At 34.9% G+C, this 16240-nt stretch overlaps 1 protein-coding gene across 5 annotated transcripts in view; it reads left to right on the top strand.

Moving 5' to 3' along the window:
- Positions 1–15917, top strand: part of LOC132701563 (protein scalloped) — a 125782-nt gene extending 109865 nt beyond the window's left edge. For 4 of the 5 annotated variants that reach the window (XM_060669609.1, XM_060669611.1, XM_060669612.1 and 1 more), the window contains 7 exons: positions 7246–7376; positions 9324–9461; positions 10528–10568; positions 10932–11115; positions 11176–11408; positions 11482–11716; positions 13355–15917. In XM_060669609.1, the coding sequence (XP_060525592.1) occupies positions 7246–7376; positions 9324–9461; positions 10528–10568; positions 10932–11115; positions 11176–11408; positions 11482–11716; positions 13355–13468 (1076 nt within the window). In that variant the 3' untranslated portion in view covers positions 13469–15917. The remainder of the gene's footprint in view (positions 1–7245; positions 7377–9323; positions 9462–10527; positions 10569–10931; positions 11116–11175; positions 11409–11481; positions 11717–13354) is intronic. The other variant, XM_060669613.1, reaches the window with a different exon arrangement.
- Positions 15918–16240: the final 323 nt, after the last annotated feature.

Here is a 16240-nt window from a genome sequence, read left to right as displayed (position 1 = left end):
CCCTGGCTACTCTACTGAATCAAACACAGACAAACATAGTTAACAATACTATGTTAATCCTATATAAATATTATCTAGAGAAATTACTGTAGCTGTGGCAATAAGTTAAAGAAAAAACAGACAACCTTATAGTTACTTTTAAGTTATAAAATTGGTTTTATAACATTTTGGACTCAGTGATATGTAGGTAATATATTAGTTGTTTTAGTTTAGTTAATAGAGATTTAAAAGATATTTTTTATATTTTATTTTAAAATTATGTAATGACATATCGCATAACTGGTTGGGAATTAAGTTGAAATACTTTACGGCTTTGCATCAAAATGAGTGCAGTGTTATGATATGGCATAATTAGTTTGGCATTATTGTCTACAGTGTTACGAAATACCAAACGATTTTGTTATTACATTAATCAAAAATGTCGAGAAATGTAGGATTCTGCATTCATTCATTTTGAGCCATTTTGTATCATTTTATAAATGTGATTGATACATGATCAAATTTCCTCAAACCATAGACAAACCTAATACGTGCATTCTGTACTATCTGAAAACACTTCTTACTTTTCTTATCCAAACAAAAACTATAGACAAAGTTACAATAATTGAAATTAGAGAGGACCAGGGATTCACACAAAGTTCGTTTCAGTTCTTTACTTAAAATGTGTTTATTATTATATAAAACTTTTATGGATGCAAAGGATTTTTGAAATATTTTTTTAAGCGTTCTTTGAATCTAAGTTTGCTGTCTAAGAAAACTCCCAGATTCTTGGCACAATCTCTAAAATTTAATTTGTGTGTCATCCACAAGGGCTTGAATTTTATAGTATTTTAAAAAACTCAAAATACCAGAAGGGTATAAATAAGGAAAAGCAGTAGGCCTGAAATTGATCCCTGAGGAACACCGAATAGAATTTCTACATTCGCCGAGTATTTATCATTTTGAAAAAATTGATTGAAACCTAAAAGTTAAGTATGGTTTGAGAGGATTAGAAGATTCTTCATTGAAACCGTAGTTTCGTAGTTTAGCCACCAACAGCTCGCGATTAATTGTATCGAATGCCTTCGAAAAGTCTAAAAGCACTAAAATAGAACTCATTTTATTATCACAAGCTTGAAGAATGTCATCTAATATATTAGTTGAAGCTATCAACATATCAAGCCCTTTTAAAATATCTTTAACAAAGCAGGGAAAATCCTTTTGATACGAATTTCATTAACATTTAAAATTAGGATTTAATGTTTTAGGTAGCGGTTTACCAACAGAAATTTTCCATTGGACTGAATTGTTTAATTTTTATATTGAAATTTATATATTGAATTTTTTTAAAGCTGGCCAAGTTTTCTTGTCTCTATCATTTCTTAATACGCATAAAATTCGTTGATATCATTGTAGTTAAGCCAATTTGCATATAGATTATTATAGTTTTTCGTCTTATAGAACCATTTTATACCGATTAAAAAATTTAAAAATAAAATATATACCTACTCGTCAACTTTTCATCTGCGTATCTCAGACAAATCTAAAATACCAACTGTTGTTTTTTTCGTGAGATGTCTGAGTCTGTGACAAATCATCACGAACTTCAGAAAGAAGCGTTAATCGCGGCTATGACGTACGAATCGAATTAACAACGCGTTAAACACCCATTCAAAGTTCAGACGAAGTGAAACAGTACTTAACACAAATGGATTTTGTAATTAAATTAAACAAACGTTTAATTGCCGTGCTTTTACATTTATATACTTAATTATAATTAGAAAGCCCCTAATGGCGCGTCATGTTCGAATCGCAACTCGCCGGTACGGCAGCAGATTATGCAAAACAATATACCAAAATCGCAACGTCCCATAAATTGGTCCTTCGATCCGGACCTCGTTTTTTGCGGCCGGAGGGGGACGCCGAAACGAGCGGGTAGGTATTCGTCGGTTTAACAGTAAAGCTGATTTATTTTGTTCGTAACTCGTAGGACATTAAATCGTAGTAATACAAACGGGCGGATTGCACTCTACTGCGTGTGTATATGGTCGGGAGCCGGCGTAATTAATGTTTAACTTCGTGACCTCCGCTTCTGTTTCTTGTTTTACCCGGGCGACTCGATTCTCCCGGCCCCGTAGGCCGTTTCGGTTCTTTGTTGGCAATTCACACCATAACCGGGGTCGATAATGATATCGCCATCTTTAAATTAATCGTTTGTAGTCTGATACTGTATATCTCGATCGCGACTTCTTTCAGACAAAAGTTACTTTCAACACCGCAATCCGTTTGAAATTAAATACTTCGAGTGACGAATATGCACTCGCAAGAAATTAGCTGTAGAAACCTGTAATGTTAGAGCAAGAAGAATAAAAGATCTTGCGGAGACACCCACATAGTAGGCGATACCAAATTTCCGTTTGATTTTAACTTCAAAACGGTTCAAAATCAGTGCTTTTTGATAAGTAATGCATTAACGTGGTTTTTAATACCAGTATAAAATACCTTTAGTATCTTACAGAATCTTCATGTTTACATAAAAGCGCATTTTGGTTAAATCTCACGCAAGCGCGTATTGAATGAACCTTCTCAGAAATATTTTTAATAGTTGCTTCATAAGTTCTTGCAATATCAGCATTAGACGGGGCATCTATATCTCTAGTAGCTATATTTGCTAGATTTTGTGACGAACAATTTTTATTACCAAAAAAGGTATCTACTCCTTGGTGTCCGTAGCATTTAGGTTCTCGAAATTCTAAATTTGTTCGAACAATCTATAATATTACAGAGTGATTAATTTAAAAAGTGAAGTTATTGCTGCTTCGAGTAGATATGGCATAATTTTGAAAGTAGATCATCATATCCGTAATGGTCAGAACTAGGTTTGCAAACTTTATTCACTGATGAAAAATGGTATTTATATTTCAAAATAGCATTTTTGTTCTGACATTACAGCATTATAAATTAACTTTTTTGGTATTTATTAAGAGCTAGGTTTTATTAATTGTAAACTAGCACTGTTTCTCTCTTCTCGCAGTTTTAGGGTTATTGTCGAAAACTCTACTTTCCGTAAACGCAGATGTGGCAGCGATAAAAACTAACAAAGCAATGAATATGAACCATTACTGCAAGATGATGAGAATCCTTTATTTTGGAGTTAAATTCCTTGCAAAATACAGTTCGTCTATATTTATTTATTAAGCTTCAATTTTTCCTCTAAACACATACTTTCAAAAACAGCATCATAAAAAGAAGCTTGAACAATCAGAAATGGCGACAAAGTTCAGTGTTTAGATTTTATGAACGCCAATATAGTAATTTTGCATACTATATATTTTTGAAATAGTATGCGGAGCTGAAATATAGTACAATACTATGAAGGGTGTTTCACCCAAGTGGCAAGTGTACTTCTTTTTTCAAAAATGTTTTCATTTTGAGTTTCTAAACATATTTTATGTATAATGTCCTATACCTATGTCTAACTGTTTGTAAAAAAAATTGTGCCTCCAGCTTAAACAACTTAAACAACATTTTTATAGTCTTTTAATGTTTGATCGTCATAATGAGCTAAATGTAATTGTAACTTGACATGTTACTAATACAAGTTTAAAATTTTACACAAAATTTAAAAATGTAATAATATACAGGGCATTCCATTTGAAATAAGCAAGTGTACAGCAACTTTCCGTTGAACCGGAGGAGAATATTTTTAAAAATAAGTACACTTGCCAAATACCTTAACCGCAAAAATTGAAAGGCATTTCGAAATTACATGTCATTAAACTTTTAATGAACCTAATTTTCAAAAGCTAACTATTTTCCTTATATCCTTTTATGTATCTCTTCAAAAAAAGTTTTAATTTCCGAGACAAGTGTTTTTCATATGAGCCATATTTAACTATGATTATTAATTCCTCTGTTTTATTAGGGCAATTCCCCTCGGCGCTAAAAAATTCTAAAATGATTCCTGTGTTTAAGAAAGGGGATTCAACAGACATAAAGAATTACAGACCTATAACAATCGCAAGTTGTTTTTCCAAAGTCCTAGAGAAAGCCATGTACAATCGAATGACACATTTCTTAGATCAAGAAGATATAATAACAAATGTGCAACATGGTTTCCGCGCTGGTCACTCTACGGAAACGGGGTCAGATGAACTTGTCCAGCATATTTATGATAAACTAGATATCGGAGAGACAGTAATCGGAGTTTTTTTCGATTTATCGCGCGCCTTTGACTCCTTAAACTTCAGTATAATGGCAAAGAAGCTGGAATGCTTGGGCATCAGGGGGCCTATCAATGATTGGATCATATCGTATATGAACCATAGGAAAATAAGTGTCAAAATAAATGGAACGTACTCAGACCTTTATAGCGTCAGCCTGGGCACGCCTCAGATGGGAACTTTGGGTCCCTTATTGTTTCTTTTATATGTGAACGATTTGCCGGAATTTCTCAACAGCGACTGTCGTGTCTTTATGTACGCGGACGATACGTCCGTCTTTGTCTCTGGAAGAGATGCAGAAGTGTTGATGGATGATGTATCTCTTGTTGTCTCACAGTTTAATAACTTCTGTAGGCAAAATCATTTGATCGTGAATGTGGAAAAGACAGTCGTGGTTGAGTTTACTGGTCAGTACATTAAACCTTTAGATGGCTTATCAGACCACGAAGTTTCTTGGTTCTTATATTGATAGCTCCTTGAGATGGGACCGGGACATTGACAATGTCTGCAATAAACTAAATAAAACCTTTTTCGCAATATTAACAATTAGAGATTCATTTCTTGAGAAGGCACTAATAGCTTTTTACTACGCGTCAGCTTACTCTTCCATTTCACACAATATTCTCAACTGGGGACAAGTGAATGATACTGAGAGAGTGTTTATACAGCAAAAAAGAATACTTAGGCTGATTTTTAAACTTCCTCCGAGGCAATCATGCAAAGAGACATTTCAACAGCACAAAATATTAACAATGCCTTGTATATACCTATTTAAAATACTTTTGATCACACATAAAAATAAATATTCACATAGGAAGCATACTGATATCCACAGTTACAATACTCGCAATAGAGAACATCTGCTCAACTCAACCAAATGTTTTATAAAAAATCACTAAGTTACGCGGGACCATATTATTATAATTTGCTGTCTCCAAGCTTAAAAAATTTATCTATAAATCAATTTAAAAAACACATCAAGAGGCTAATGTCAATGCTTTCTACAGCCTGAAAGAATTTGAAGCGTACCTGAGAGCATCGTAAATAACGTCAAAAGTTTACCGAGATTTTTCTAATGTATACTCTCTTTTATTTTAAATTACATTAACTTGTTTGTCATATTTGTTATATAAATATATACTCGTATTCGTTCTATACATTACTTAAGATTATGATATACATTGTTTTTACAATGAAACTTGTAATTTATTATTTGTATTTATTGACGAAACATCCATTGTACCACCTGGTTTTGTGAATAAATAATCTATCTATCTATCTATCTAATTCAGAAGTATATAATAAATGATGTCCATACATGTTCGTGACAAAACATTTTTCTTTTTTAGCATTTCTTGCCTCTTTCTTTTTTGCCCTATTCCCAATTCCTGCACCTTCCCTTGGAAGAAAGCATCTTGCATATTGTTCGTTATATTTGCTCAGACATTCATGGTTACGTATAATAAAGTTTATGATTATTTCTAAAAAAATTTGATAACTTAAAAACATTACCATAGACAAGTTCAACCTTTTCAATATTTATATTCATTTAGAAAACATCCTGTATAAAGTCTAGGCCACACTACTTTTTATGGCGAGACATTGAATGTATTTCATCTATTTTAAAAACGAACTCAATGGGAGTCGCTCGATCGTGATTTTGTCTTACCGAAGTCGATATATTATTTCTGGATCGACCTTTTCGATGTTCGCAAATAGAACGTTAATTTGGAACAAAACAGACTACTGCGACCGTTTTAATTTGATTTTTACACATGGTGCACCTTGCGGACCCGCAGTTTGCGATATGTTTTTAATTATACGTATTTAAACGGGGTCGACACTTCAAATAGCCGACAATAAATAAATGTTTTATGTTTCGCCTGTTTACTTTGCGGACCGAGTAAAAAGGATCTGACTTCCGGTCGGCATTGTGGTTTTGCAGGTAGTAACAGGTGAAGGAATATTTCGCGGATATACGAAATGAAAGTCCGTCGTCGAAGTATGAGAACTTTCGAATAAATAAATATCCTGCTTCTCAAGCCCTTTTCGCTGGAAAAATATTCTCGTATTGATTTCTTGTATTAGGTTTTAGAATGAGCCTAATATTAAAATATTTTTTCTATTCCCTAATCCGAAATTCCCAGTTATGATGCGCAGTGTCGCTGCTAATACGTCAGAACTGTCGTCGGTCACTTCGAGCGTTTCCGGTACTTTAGTCATGGGTTTGGGAGTTATCGGATGATTTCGGTAGATTTTGATCATTTAATTTCGTGCCACAAAAAATGGATGGCGTTTATCAAAACTTGTGTAGTATATAATTAGCGAAACCATATGTCTAACCTGTGACAACTGTTATTTGTATGTTTTTGCAAAATCGTGAACGAGGCAACTTTCTAATGCTGCTCAAAAATTTTTCAGCCCAGTTTGGCTAGAAGATAGAGTCGCAAATAATTACGGAACGTAGTAACATCGGCCATTGGTAATCAAGCACGTGGGTTTAGAATATATCTATATTGTAGGTTCGCTCTATAAATCGTATGTAGCATGCCACAATCCATTTATATCAAGCAAATTAAATTGACCAAACTATCTCGTATTGTTTGCACAACGCAACTTATGGCAATAAAGTTTTTGGTCTCAATTGAATGTGAACACAGATGAGAGCTCTTTTCAAGAATTTTAATAAGAGTTAGTTTAACTGATTTCCACTATTTACTAATTATATTAGCATATTATACCAAAACAAAACTATTACAACAGTATTCCGCATCAGAAATTATTGATAACTTTAAGTTTTTTGTCAGGTAGCTACTCATATAGGTCTTAATGTACCTGTTTAAGGCATCTGATTCAAATATCTTTAATTATATCAAAAGTTTGTGGAATTATAGTATTAATTTTTAAGAATGTAGATAGAAAACGTTGGAGGTTGTATGGAGTTGCCTATATTTTTCCACTTGTGAATCGGCAGCAACAAGTCGCAACAGGCAATTCATCCTCTCGTACGGATCCTAACAAAACCATATTTTTATTGTTTTAGGTCGTAACGAGCTGATAGCAAGGTATATTAAGCTAAGGACGGGGAAGACGAGAACGAGAAAACAGGTCAGCTCGCACATACAAGTCTTAGCCAGACGAAAATTAAGGGAGATACAAGCCAAACTTAAAGTCGTAAGTGTAACCGAAACCCATAATTAACACTCCTGAGGGCCGGTTTTTCAATCCATAGTTAAACTTCAAATTAATAGAATCCCACCTTGTCAATACTACCGACATTTTTCATTTTTCATATTTTCATTTCATATTTTGTTAGGTTATCGCTGAAAACATATCAGGTTGAACTATTCAACTATGTTGCCTTCTGTAATTCTATAATATTATATGTGCAGCTATTTCTAATATTGCTAAAAATTTGCTAAACTGCTGCCGAAGAAAATCACTTTCGTTGTAAGTTGACTCTTCGTGTATTGAATAGTAATTGCTACTAGCTTTGAATGATTACATCTGGTTTTATATTTATACTTTTATTTGGGCTTTTATTTATTTTATATTTTATTATTTTTTTCTTTAATTTATTTTTTCTTCGCCTTTTAAGCATCTAGTTCTGCTTAATAAAGATCGTCAACCAATGTACAAACCAATTAGTTCAAATTTTAAGAAATAAATAAAATGCGCCAACAAAATTTTTATATTAACAAATGAAGGGTTCGTCTGCTATTTAATGATTATGATTATCGTTTTGCGGGTAATTGATAATTTTTTTAATGTGGGTAATTGAAGAAAATCGAAGAACCGACCTTTATAAGACTAGGTAGTCGCGTTGTAATCAAAAAAATTCGCGCCTTCGTATATGATTAAATGAATATTATTGTCGCGTTTAAACACAACGCAGTAGGAAAAGTTCCAGTTATTATTGCGAATTGATAGCCGGCGAATTTTTCAATGTTAATCGGAGCGTGTAATTTTTTTCGTAAAGCCCATTAATGGCTAACGATAATGGACGTGCATGAGCGTTCGTGCAATTATTGTTATTATTAAAGGCGTGCCCTTGTTAATTAATATCGAATAGATTCGTTATATTTCCTGTAGACGGCTCGCTTAACTCACTATTAATGCAATTATTGTCTGCAATTAAATTCGACTATGTATAAAGGTTTGCGTCACGAGCTGTGTTGGTCAGCGCTGGATTTACATGATACCAGGGGCTTTAATGCCAAAATTGTGGTCAGTATCAAAAAGTTCCTAAATTCTCCTCAATTCCTCAACATTTTTATCCATTTCCAATCCTATTGACAAGGATTTTTTAAACTACACAATTTTATAGAAGTCAAATTTAAAAGACAGGGATTTTTTTTTTCAAAATTGGCGCACCAACTTTCACATTAAACAAAAGGTTTGAAAGTAAATTTAATACATAATCATTTTTTATTCCAAGTTGCTATCAGATAACTACGTTATTTAATTAATTTTGCTTTTAATTTAAATTTAGAAATTAATTGATTTAATTGAATTTTGTGCAAAGTTTTTTAAGGAGATTTCTTGTAATATTACGTCGTCACCGACTAACCACATTGATTTATTTCGGCTTACGCTTGTCGAAAAATGGCGTTCACCGGCACCAACTAACCCAATCTAGTTCTCTAGTATATGCTGACTCTATCACTTGAACACTTATAGCTAATAACGCTTACAAGCTTCACTTCCCATTTAATCATCAAATCATAAACCGCCATGATAAAGCACATCATAGGGTCAATACGTAAACAGATGCATAAATCCTTTACAAATTTTTCACAAATCAGTGATAAATCTCTATAAATCAGCGTAAAACTATGTGACTCCTGAATTAATCCCTAATAAATCACTGTAAATGTTTCACCGCGTCCAAAAACCAAAAAAATTACACATATCAAAGTTACGGAGATCATTGAATCCTCTTGTGGTTATGGTTATTGGTAATGTTGTAAATGCTACCATATTTTATGTCAGCGGTAATATGCTATGTTCACCTCAAGCCCGTTTTATTGAATGTTAACTCTTTGAGGAGCAGGAAAATGGTTGTGGGATCGTATGGGGTGACGGTGGGCATCTTTAAAAGCGGACATATTCGTTTGGTAGGATCATGCCGCGAAGGAGAAGGCGCTCCAAACGATGTCGAGCATGTCTAGCGCGCAGATAGTATCCGCGACTGCAATGCACAGCAAGTCGGCGGGCTTGGGCATCGGCCTAACCACCCCCGTCTCCTATCCGGGAGCGGTAAGTGCCCACCTGCTGATGGCCGCTCGCGCTTATTCGAACGTGCGAGAGGTGGTTTTTCATTTGCTTTTTGCTAGGAGACGGCTGTGGTCTTCGGAAGCTCAGCATCACCAAGGTTATCTGGCGTTTAAGTTGGGTAACCTTAAGGTGATGGCGGCTGCTTCCGAGCGTACGATATAATTGGAAACCACAGTTTTATCGCGTCGATGTTTTTCATAAAAGTTGATCAAATTGTTTCAATCATAATTTAATGTCATCCGTTACGGAAAATTACCAAATAACCTATATTGTATTACTACTGTACGATGAGCTACCTAGGATAGAACAAACAGCTGTTTTGGTCCAAACACGCAGGCACCTATCAGTCAAAGATAGCTATATTTTGGCGTTAGACATTAAGGGGACAGTTAGCTTCACTCTGAGGTCTAGTTTGTATTATTTTCCCAAATTTGTTATTTTATTATAGAAGTATATCAAATGCAAGCAATGTTCAATATACGTTCACGTTAATTCATTCTTAAAGCGGATCTACTGGTTCGAAGACTTCATTAACACCTGAAGTAAACCCTTGTTGTTGCGAGTTTTGTTGGCTGGGTAACCCTCACCCCTTGTATACTCTTCCTTGAATATATCACGTAATTCCAGAAGACGCCAGTTTCAGGTGGAAAATCAATAACCCAATTAAATATCACGCGGTTGGATTATTGCAATTCTCGATCACTCATTGATGCTCCGTAAATTAGAACAGTCGATTTTTTTCCTCATAAACAGTTTGATCAACCCACTATTGGAAAACAGTTTCGTATCGGACGCGCCTCGAAAGCTTTTCGCATTGGTTTGGCTATAGACTAACAGAAATCTCGCCGATTGTGCTTACTTGCTGTGTGTTGCGGGCTACTGAATACGTCAAGTTCTAACATTTTCGGTCACAGTTGAAATAAAACGCAAATGGAAATAGATGTTGCGACAGATTAGGTTCGCTTATCTCGTGTCGATGATGTAGAAAACCAAACGAAATCAAACAAGGGCGGATTAGTTGATTGATTTTTTTTTGTTGCCATTTCAGCAATTTTGGCAACCCGGTCTCCAGCCTGGAACGTCGCAAGAGTAAGTTTCGCTTAAATGCATAGAAGATTGCGGATCTGTCTTCAGCCTGAGTTTATCTTTGTCTCTGACAAGGTTGTCAGATTTCCACAAACATTTCAAGTATATTTTGAAAGTTTTAAAATAATTATAGGAATGGGTTCCCAAGTCCAATATTAACTTTTGCAACTTGCACTCTTATGAAGCTTCTGCAGAGGAGAACTTTATTAAGGATTTCAAGATTTATTCATTTTAAATTATGTATTATTAGAAATTGAAAATGATACTGACAAATTCAAAGATAAGCTACCGGTTGTGTGAAAAGGCAGGCCTTGAAAAAATAAATTGGATATGTATTCATATTTGAACATTTTCTTCGTATTGTAGTGTGAAGCCGTTTGCCCAAGCAGCCTATTCTACCGGAAAACCGGCGACGGCCGTATCGGCCGGTGAAGTAGGACCGCTGCAAGCAGCGCCGCCTCCAGTTTGGGAAGGGAGAGCGATAGCGACTCACAAACTGAGGCTCGTGGAGTTTTCGGCGTTTATGGAATCCCAGAGCAGGGAGGAGACAGTGAGTATTTCATTTGTCTCACCAAATGTCGACCCTCAAAGTCGTTTTTCTTTGTTGCAGTATCAGAAACACTTATTCGTACATATAGGAGGTCCTGCGTTGTCCTACACCGACCCTCTGCTGGAGGCGGTGGACGTCCGACAGATATACGACAAATTTCCCGAGAAAAAAGGCGGTCTCAAGGAGCTTTACGACAAAGGACCTCAGAACGCCTTCTTTCTGGTCAAATTTTGGGCCGACCTCAATTCAAATATTCAAGACGAAGCTGGAGCCTTCTATGGAGTCACCAGTTCGTAAGTGAACGTGATACGAAATGAGTAAGAAGGAACCTGCGGCTCAACTTACATGCGTTATGCTCGTTTGCAGGTACGAGAGCAATGAGAACATGACCATCACGTGTTCGACGAAGGTCTGTTCGTTTGGAAAACAGGTGGTGGAGAAAGTTGAAACGGAATACGCGAGGTACGAGAACGGCAGGTTCGTTTACAGAATACACAGGAGTCCCATGTGCGAGTACATGATCAACTTCATCCACAAACTCAAACACCTGCCCGAAAAGTACATGATGAACAGCGTGCTTGAGAATTTTACCATCTTGCAGGTAAATCATCGAACGTTTTTTATTTCGTCAATATTCTAAAGCAATAAGTATGCATCAGAGATCGCAAGTCAACAAAAAAAATCTCAAAAATTTATTTATTTTCCTCGAATTTGTTGTAGGTTGCTTTTGTTCGCAACTCTTAAACAAAAGGTTAAACCTCTGATTAAGACTCCCCATTCAACTTGTTTCCATACATCCTGGGTTCAGTATAACGTTTGATTTCTCAGTAGGCGACAGTATCGGAGTATCAAAACTAAATCGCTATTAAAAGCGAATTTGAAAATTTTTTTGAGATGGCCGTATTACCGTTCACACCGGAATGTGAACCCACTTATTATCGTATATATTATTGTTTTTTTTCCATTTTTTGGAAGTTTTCAATCGAATGAATAATAAAACACACCTATGTCATTGGTTTCTCTTGAATATGCGCAAATTAAGATTTTCAATGAAACTTGTACAGGCTACTGTAGTACTATTCATTCACAAATATTCTGGATCCCTCCTGTGTCCAGCAAGACATTAGGAAAGTGGATAAATTTTTTTAAGGGGAAATAACGCTGTGTCCAATGTCCTATATTGTTTCATTTTTCATATAGTTTTTGCGTATTTCTTTCAATCAACTTTTGCTTATTGAAAATACAGGGTGTAATATTGAAATGACATCGTATAATTTAATGAATGTACACGTATTAAATACTGTCCAGAAAAGTTCATTCTACAGGGTGATCGTACAAACAAATGACAAATTATTTTTTAAAATAACGTTAATTGACTCTTAGACTAGATCATTCTTCAATAAAATCCCCATTAGCGGCAATAACGAACTCAATACGAGATCGGACACGACTGCATGCCCGAATCAAATGCTCTTTCTTCATGTTCAACTCTTTCTCAACTGCGCCCCATACATAATAATTAAGGGGATTAAGATCCAGGGAGCTGGGTAGCCATAACTTTGAGGTGATCTGATCATACAAATTTTCGGCAATTCAATCTTGTGTCTTGAGTTTGTGCCGATATAAACTGTCCTCTGCGCATAACGTAGGACTTACAGTGCAGTTTTTCGTGGACAACTCGAAGGAGACAGAGCCATTAAGATACCTCACAATTGCCCTCACGGGCATTGAAGAGATTTCGTGCACTTGTTGGACAAAATTGTGTCCCAGCGTTCCTTGTGTCATGTTTTGCAACAGTTTCTATATCGATTCACGATGAACTTTAAAAAAAACAAAAAACTGTTCTCCATAAGTTACAGCCACATATACAGATGTCCTCAAATACCGTACGCACCCTGTATTTGTTTACTATTTCTTATTTTGTATCCCGTACTCCTATTTTATATTTTTTTTGCCATTGAATAAACTATTACTGTTCATGTGTTAAAGTCTTTATGGTGCAAGGTGTTTGTAAATGTAGAATGAGAAATTACAGACAACTTTAAGCGATGTTTGGATTGGATACGATTAGAAAATTACAGCACGTGAGTTGTAAAATGTGCCGCTATTTTTGTAAGCAAAACAGAACCCGACTCATTAGATTATATGATATAATACTAATTTATTAATAATATAATATTATAATATGATTATATGATGTTAGAAATTAACTACAGATTAACATTGACCAAATTTTTAGGTGGTAAGCAATCGAGACACGCAGGAGACGCTGCTGTGCACGGCGTACGTGTTCGAAGTGTCAACGTCGGAGCACGGCGCGCAGCACCACATCTACAGGTTAGTGAAAGACTAGCGAGAGGGCGCCCGCGTCGTCGTGTTTATACCCCCTCACTTCAGTGCCTACACCACCACAATACTAGTATTAATTGGTCCCGCAGCGTGTGCGACCGGATAATTTTAATGCGAAATTGCCATTTGATATGTATCGTTCAACAATAATAAACGGCAGCCGTAATTTTTGAGGTGAGTCGTCGCATCCGGGTGCGGCGGTTTCGATCGAAAAAAAAAAACCTTATTTGCTGGTTAAGAAAAAATTGCTCGCCTCTCCAATCGAGTGTAAAACAAGTCGGGTTGCCCATTTTTTTCGTATTGGACTATATCGACCTTCAATAATCATAGAAAAGTATATTTGTTTGTTTTTTTTTCGATTATAGTTTTATTTTATTGAGACGTACTTTTTAGCTTTTAGTTGTTTTTTTTTGTTTTCTGACGCGCGCAATATCAATTATTTTCAGTTGTACTTATTATGTTATTTGAAGATGTCTGTGGGAAAACGACGAGGTTTTACTTTGCCAAATGTCGACAAAAACGGAATCATAAAATTTTAAACATATTGCATATTGTTTACTCCCACTTTTTGCGACGAAACTGCCAATAATGTGTGCAATTTCGAAAAGTGTATAACATTCAGGCCTCTGCTTTGTTCTTTCACACTTTCAGTAGTATATTGACAACACAATGACGTGGTAAGCAATCATGTCTAACCATTGACATTTATCTATATATCTGTCCTATTAACATTTTGAGGATGTAACTTGGGAGGTTGTTTCTCAAGGACAAAGCGCATCCGACTATAGTTTTAGTGATTTTTATGGTCAACAGATGGCGTTGAAAAGACAATTTCGGATAAATAGTTAAGCTTCGTCGTTTTTGCACTGGACCCCCGTTTTTTTTGGCTGATTAGGAATTTGATTCTGGGAACGTGCGCACTCTAATACGATAGCGTAAAAATTAGTAGGTGTACTGGACATGTCTACTGAATCGGTTGCGTTTTTTTTTTTATATCATGACAAGAGACGTGGGCATTTTACTCCCAAAATGCGCGAGTAAAACAACTATTGCAATACGCGAGAGCGGTTCGAAATTTGATAGCGAAATTTTTATTTATTGTAAATTTTTAATTACGTATACTTTCCCGTCAAATAATGAACCGAGCTTTCGGAATCGCCGGGGCAGAGAGTTTATCTAGGTTTAACGTTACAATATAGGTAATAAGAGTTTGCTATTTGTGATGATAATTTTTAACACTGTGTATAGAAATAATTATAGATTTTTATCTGATTTTTTCTAGGATATCGAACGAAAGACCCAGTATTTAATTCTTTTTTATTTCTGAAAGACGCATATTTACCGGAATTCTTTCGCTACTCATTTTCGAAAATTTGTTATGAGATTATTTTAATTTTATTTTTTGTTAATTTACTGCGTCCATTGCCGGTCGACGGTCATTTATAGATATCCGCGGCGCTGAATGGAACACAATTTCACATAAGTAGTTATAAATTTTTTATATTATTTTTTTTTATTTAAAAATAAAATTTATAAAGGCAAAACGAAATAATTGATTTGTCTTTAATTTTACGATATATGGTTCCATTAAGTTCCGTTGAGCGTTTTTGCAAATGGCTACTAAATTCCAACGTCAGCGTTTTCGGGCTCTGACGTCATTATTTTGCAGTCGGATCTATAACTTGCAACGTGCAATTTGAAATGTTTACACTATTTTTATTTTGACTTTCAAGTAACGTATGTTTCACCTTGTAAACTATAAGTGGCAATGATTTTGATCTCTTATTTAGTGTTTGGAAGTTGTGTTTAATAATTATATTTTACATAGAATTTTTCGGTAGCTTTGTAATTCACGTTTCGATCATTTTTGAACTGACACACGTGGACCAAGTTTATTTCCAGAGTTTTGCGCAATATTTTACACGGCTTTTCGTTTTCTTTGAATAATGTGGAAATCGGCTTGGTCAGTATACGTAGAATATCTTCCGTGAAGGTATATCCTTGTAACTTACGGCTAACCCTAGCGGCTGTAAACGAAAAATTTAAAAACCGTTTAAGGACGTCGTAACGACGGCCATCGGAAGGACGGAACTCAATCTGAACAATAATGGTGACAAAAAAAAGTCTATTTTAAAAATTCACTTGGTGTCAGTCGTATCAAAAGCAGATTGTATATATATTTCTATTTAAATAAAAAGAAAAACTAAAAAATCGAAACGAAATGTGGCGGCTACAGACTATTTTTATTGTAAAAAGGACCGGTTAATGATAATAATAAAAAATATCTTCATAAAAAATGTGCTATATATTGAGATTTTTTGTCCATATCTCTAAATGCCATATCAAAGGTTTATAAAATTTATTGAATTTTCCGCTCTGTATGTTGTACAGTATTTTAAAAATCATGTTTATAATTTGTATGGAAATTATATAAAACGATAATAAAATATTAAGCATTGTTTCATTTATCCCAAAATCGTTGAGTCCTTATAGAAATGTCCCAACAACAGCGAGGTACTTTTAAATTATATCTAATATTTGGTGTTCCGACTGAGATTGAAGTGTAGCGTCGAATTATTTTTGCACTAGTTGATATTTATATAATCGTTTACAAACCACACATTGATAAATCAAAACCTTAAAATTAGTACATGTAGGAATGTATATATAATAGGGACATTTTACAATAAACAAAATAAAAAAAACACCTTTAAAAGAAAACACGTAATTAATTTCATATCTCGCTTGGGAGCATTCTCCAGACGTAACCACCAAA

The sequence above is a fragment of the Cylas formicarius genome, unplaced genomic scaffold (genome assembly GCF_029955315.1).
Source record: "Cylas formicarius isolate icCylForm1 unplaced genomic scaffold, icCylForm1.1 PGA_scaffold_4__25_contigs__length_36172078, whole genome shotgun sequence".
In the NCBI taxonomy this organism is placed as follows: Eukaryota; Metazoa; Arthropoda; class Insecta; order Coleoptera; family Brentidae; genus Cylas; species Cylas formicarius.
The sequence above is the reverse complement of the archived record's forward strand: the minus strand, read 5'-3'. Positions and strand labels throughout refer to the sequence as shown.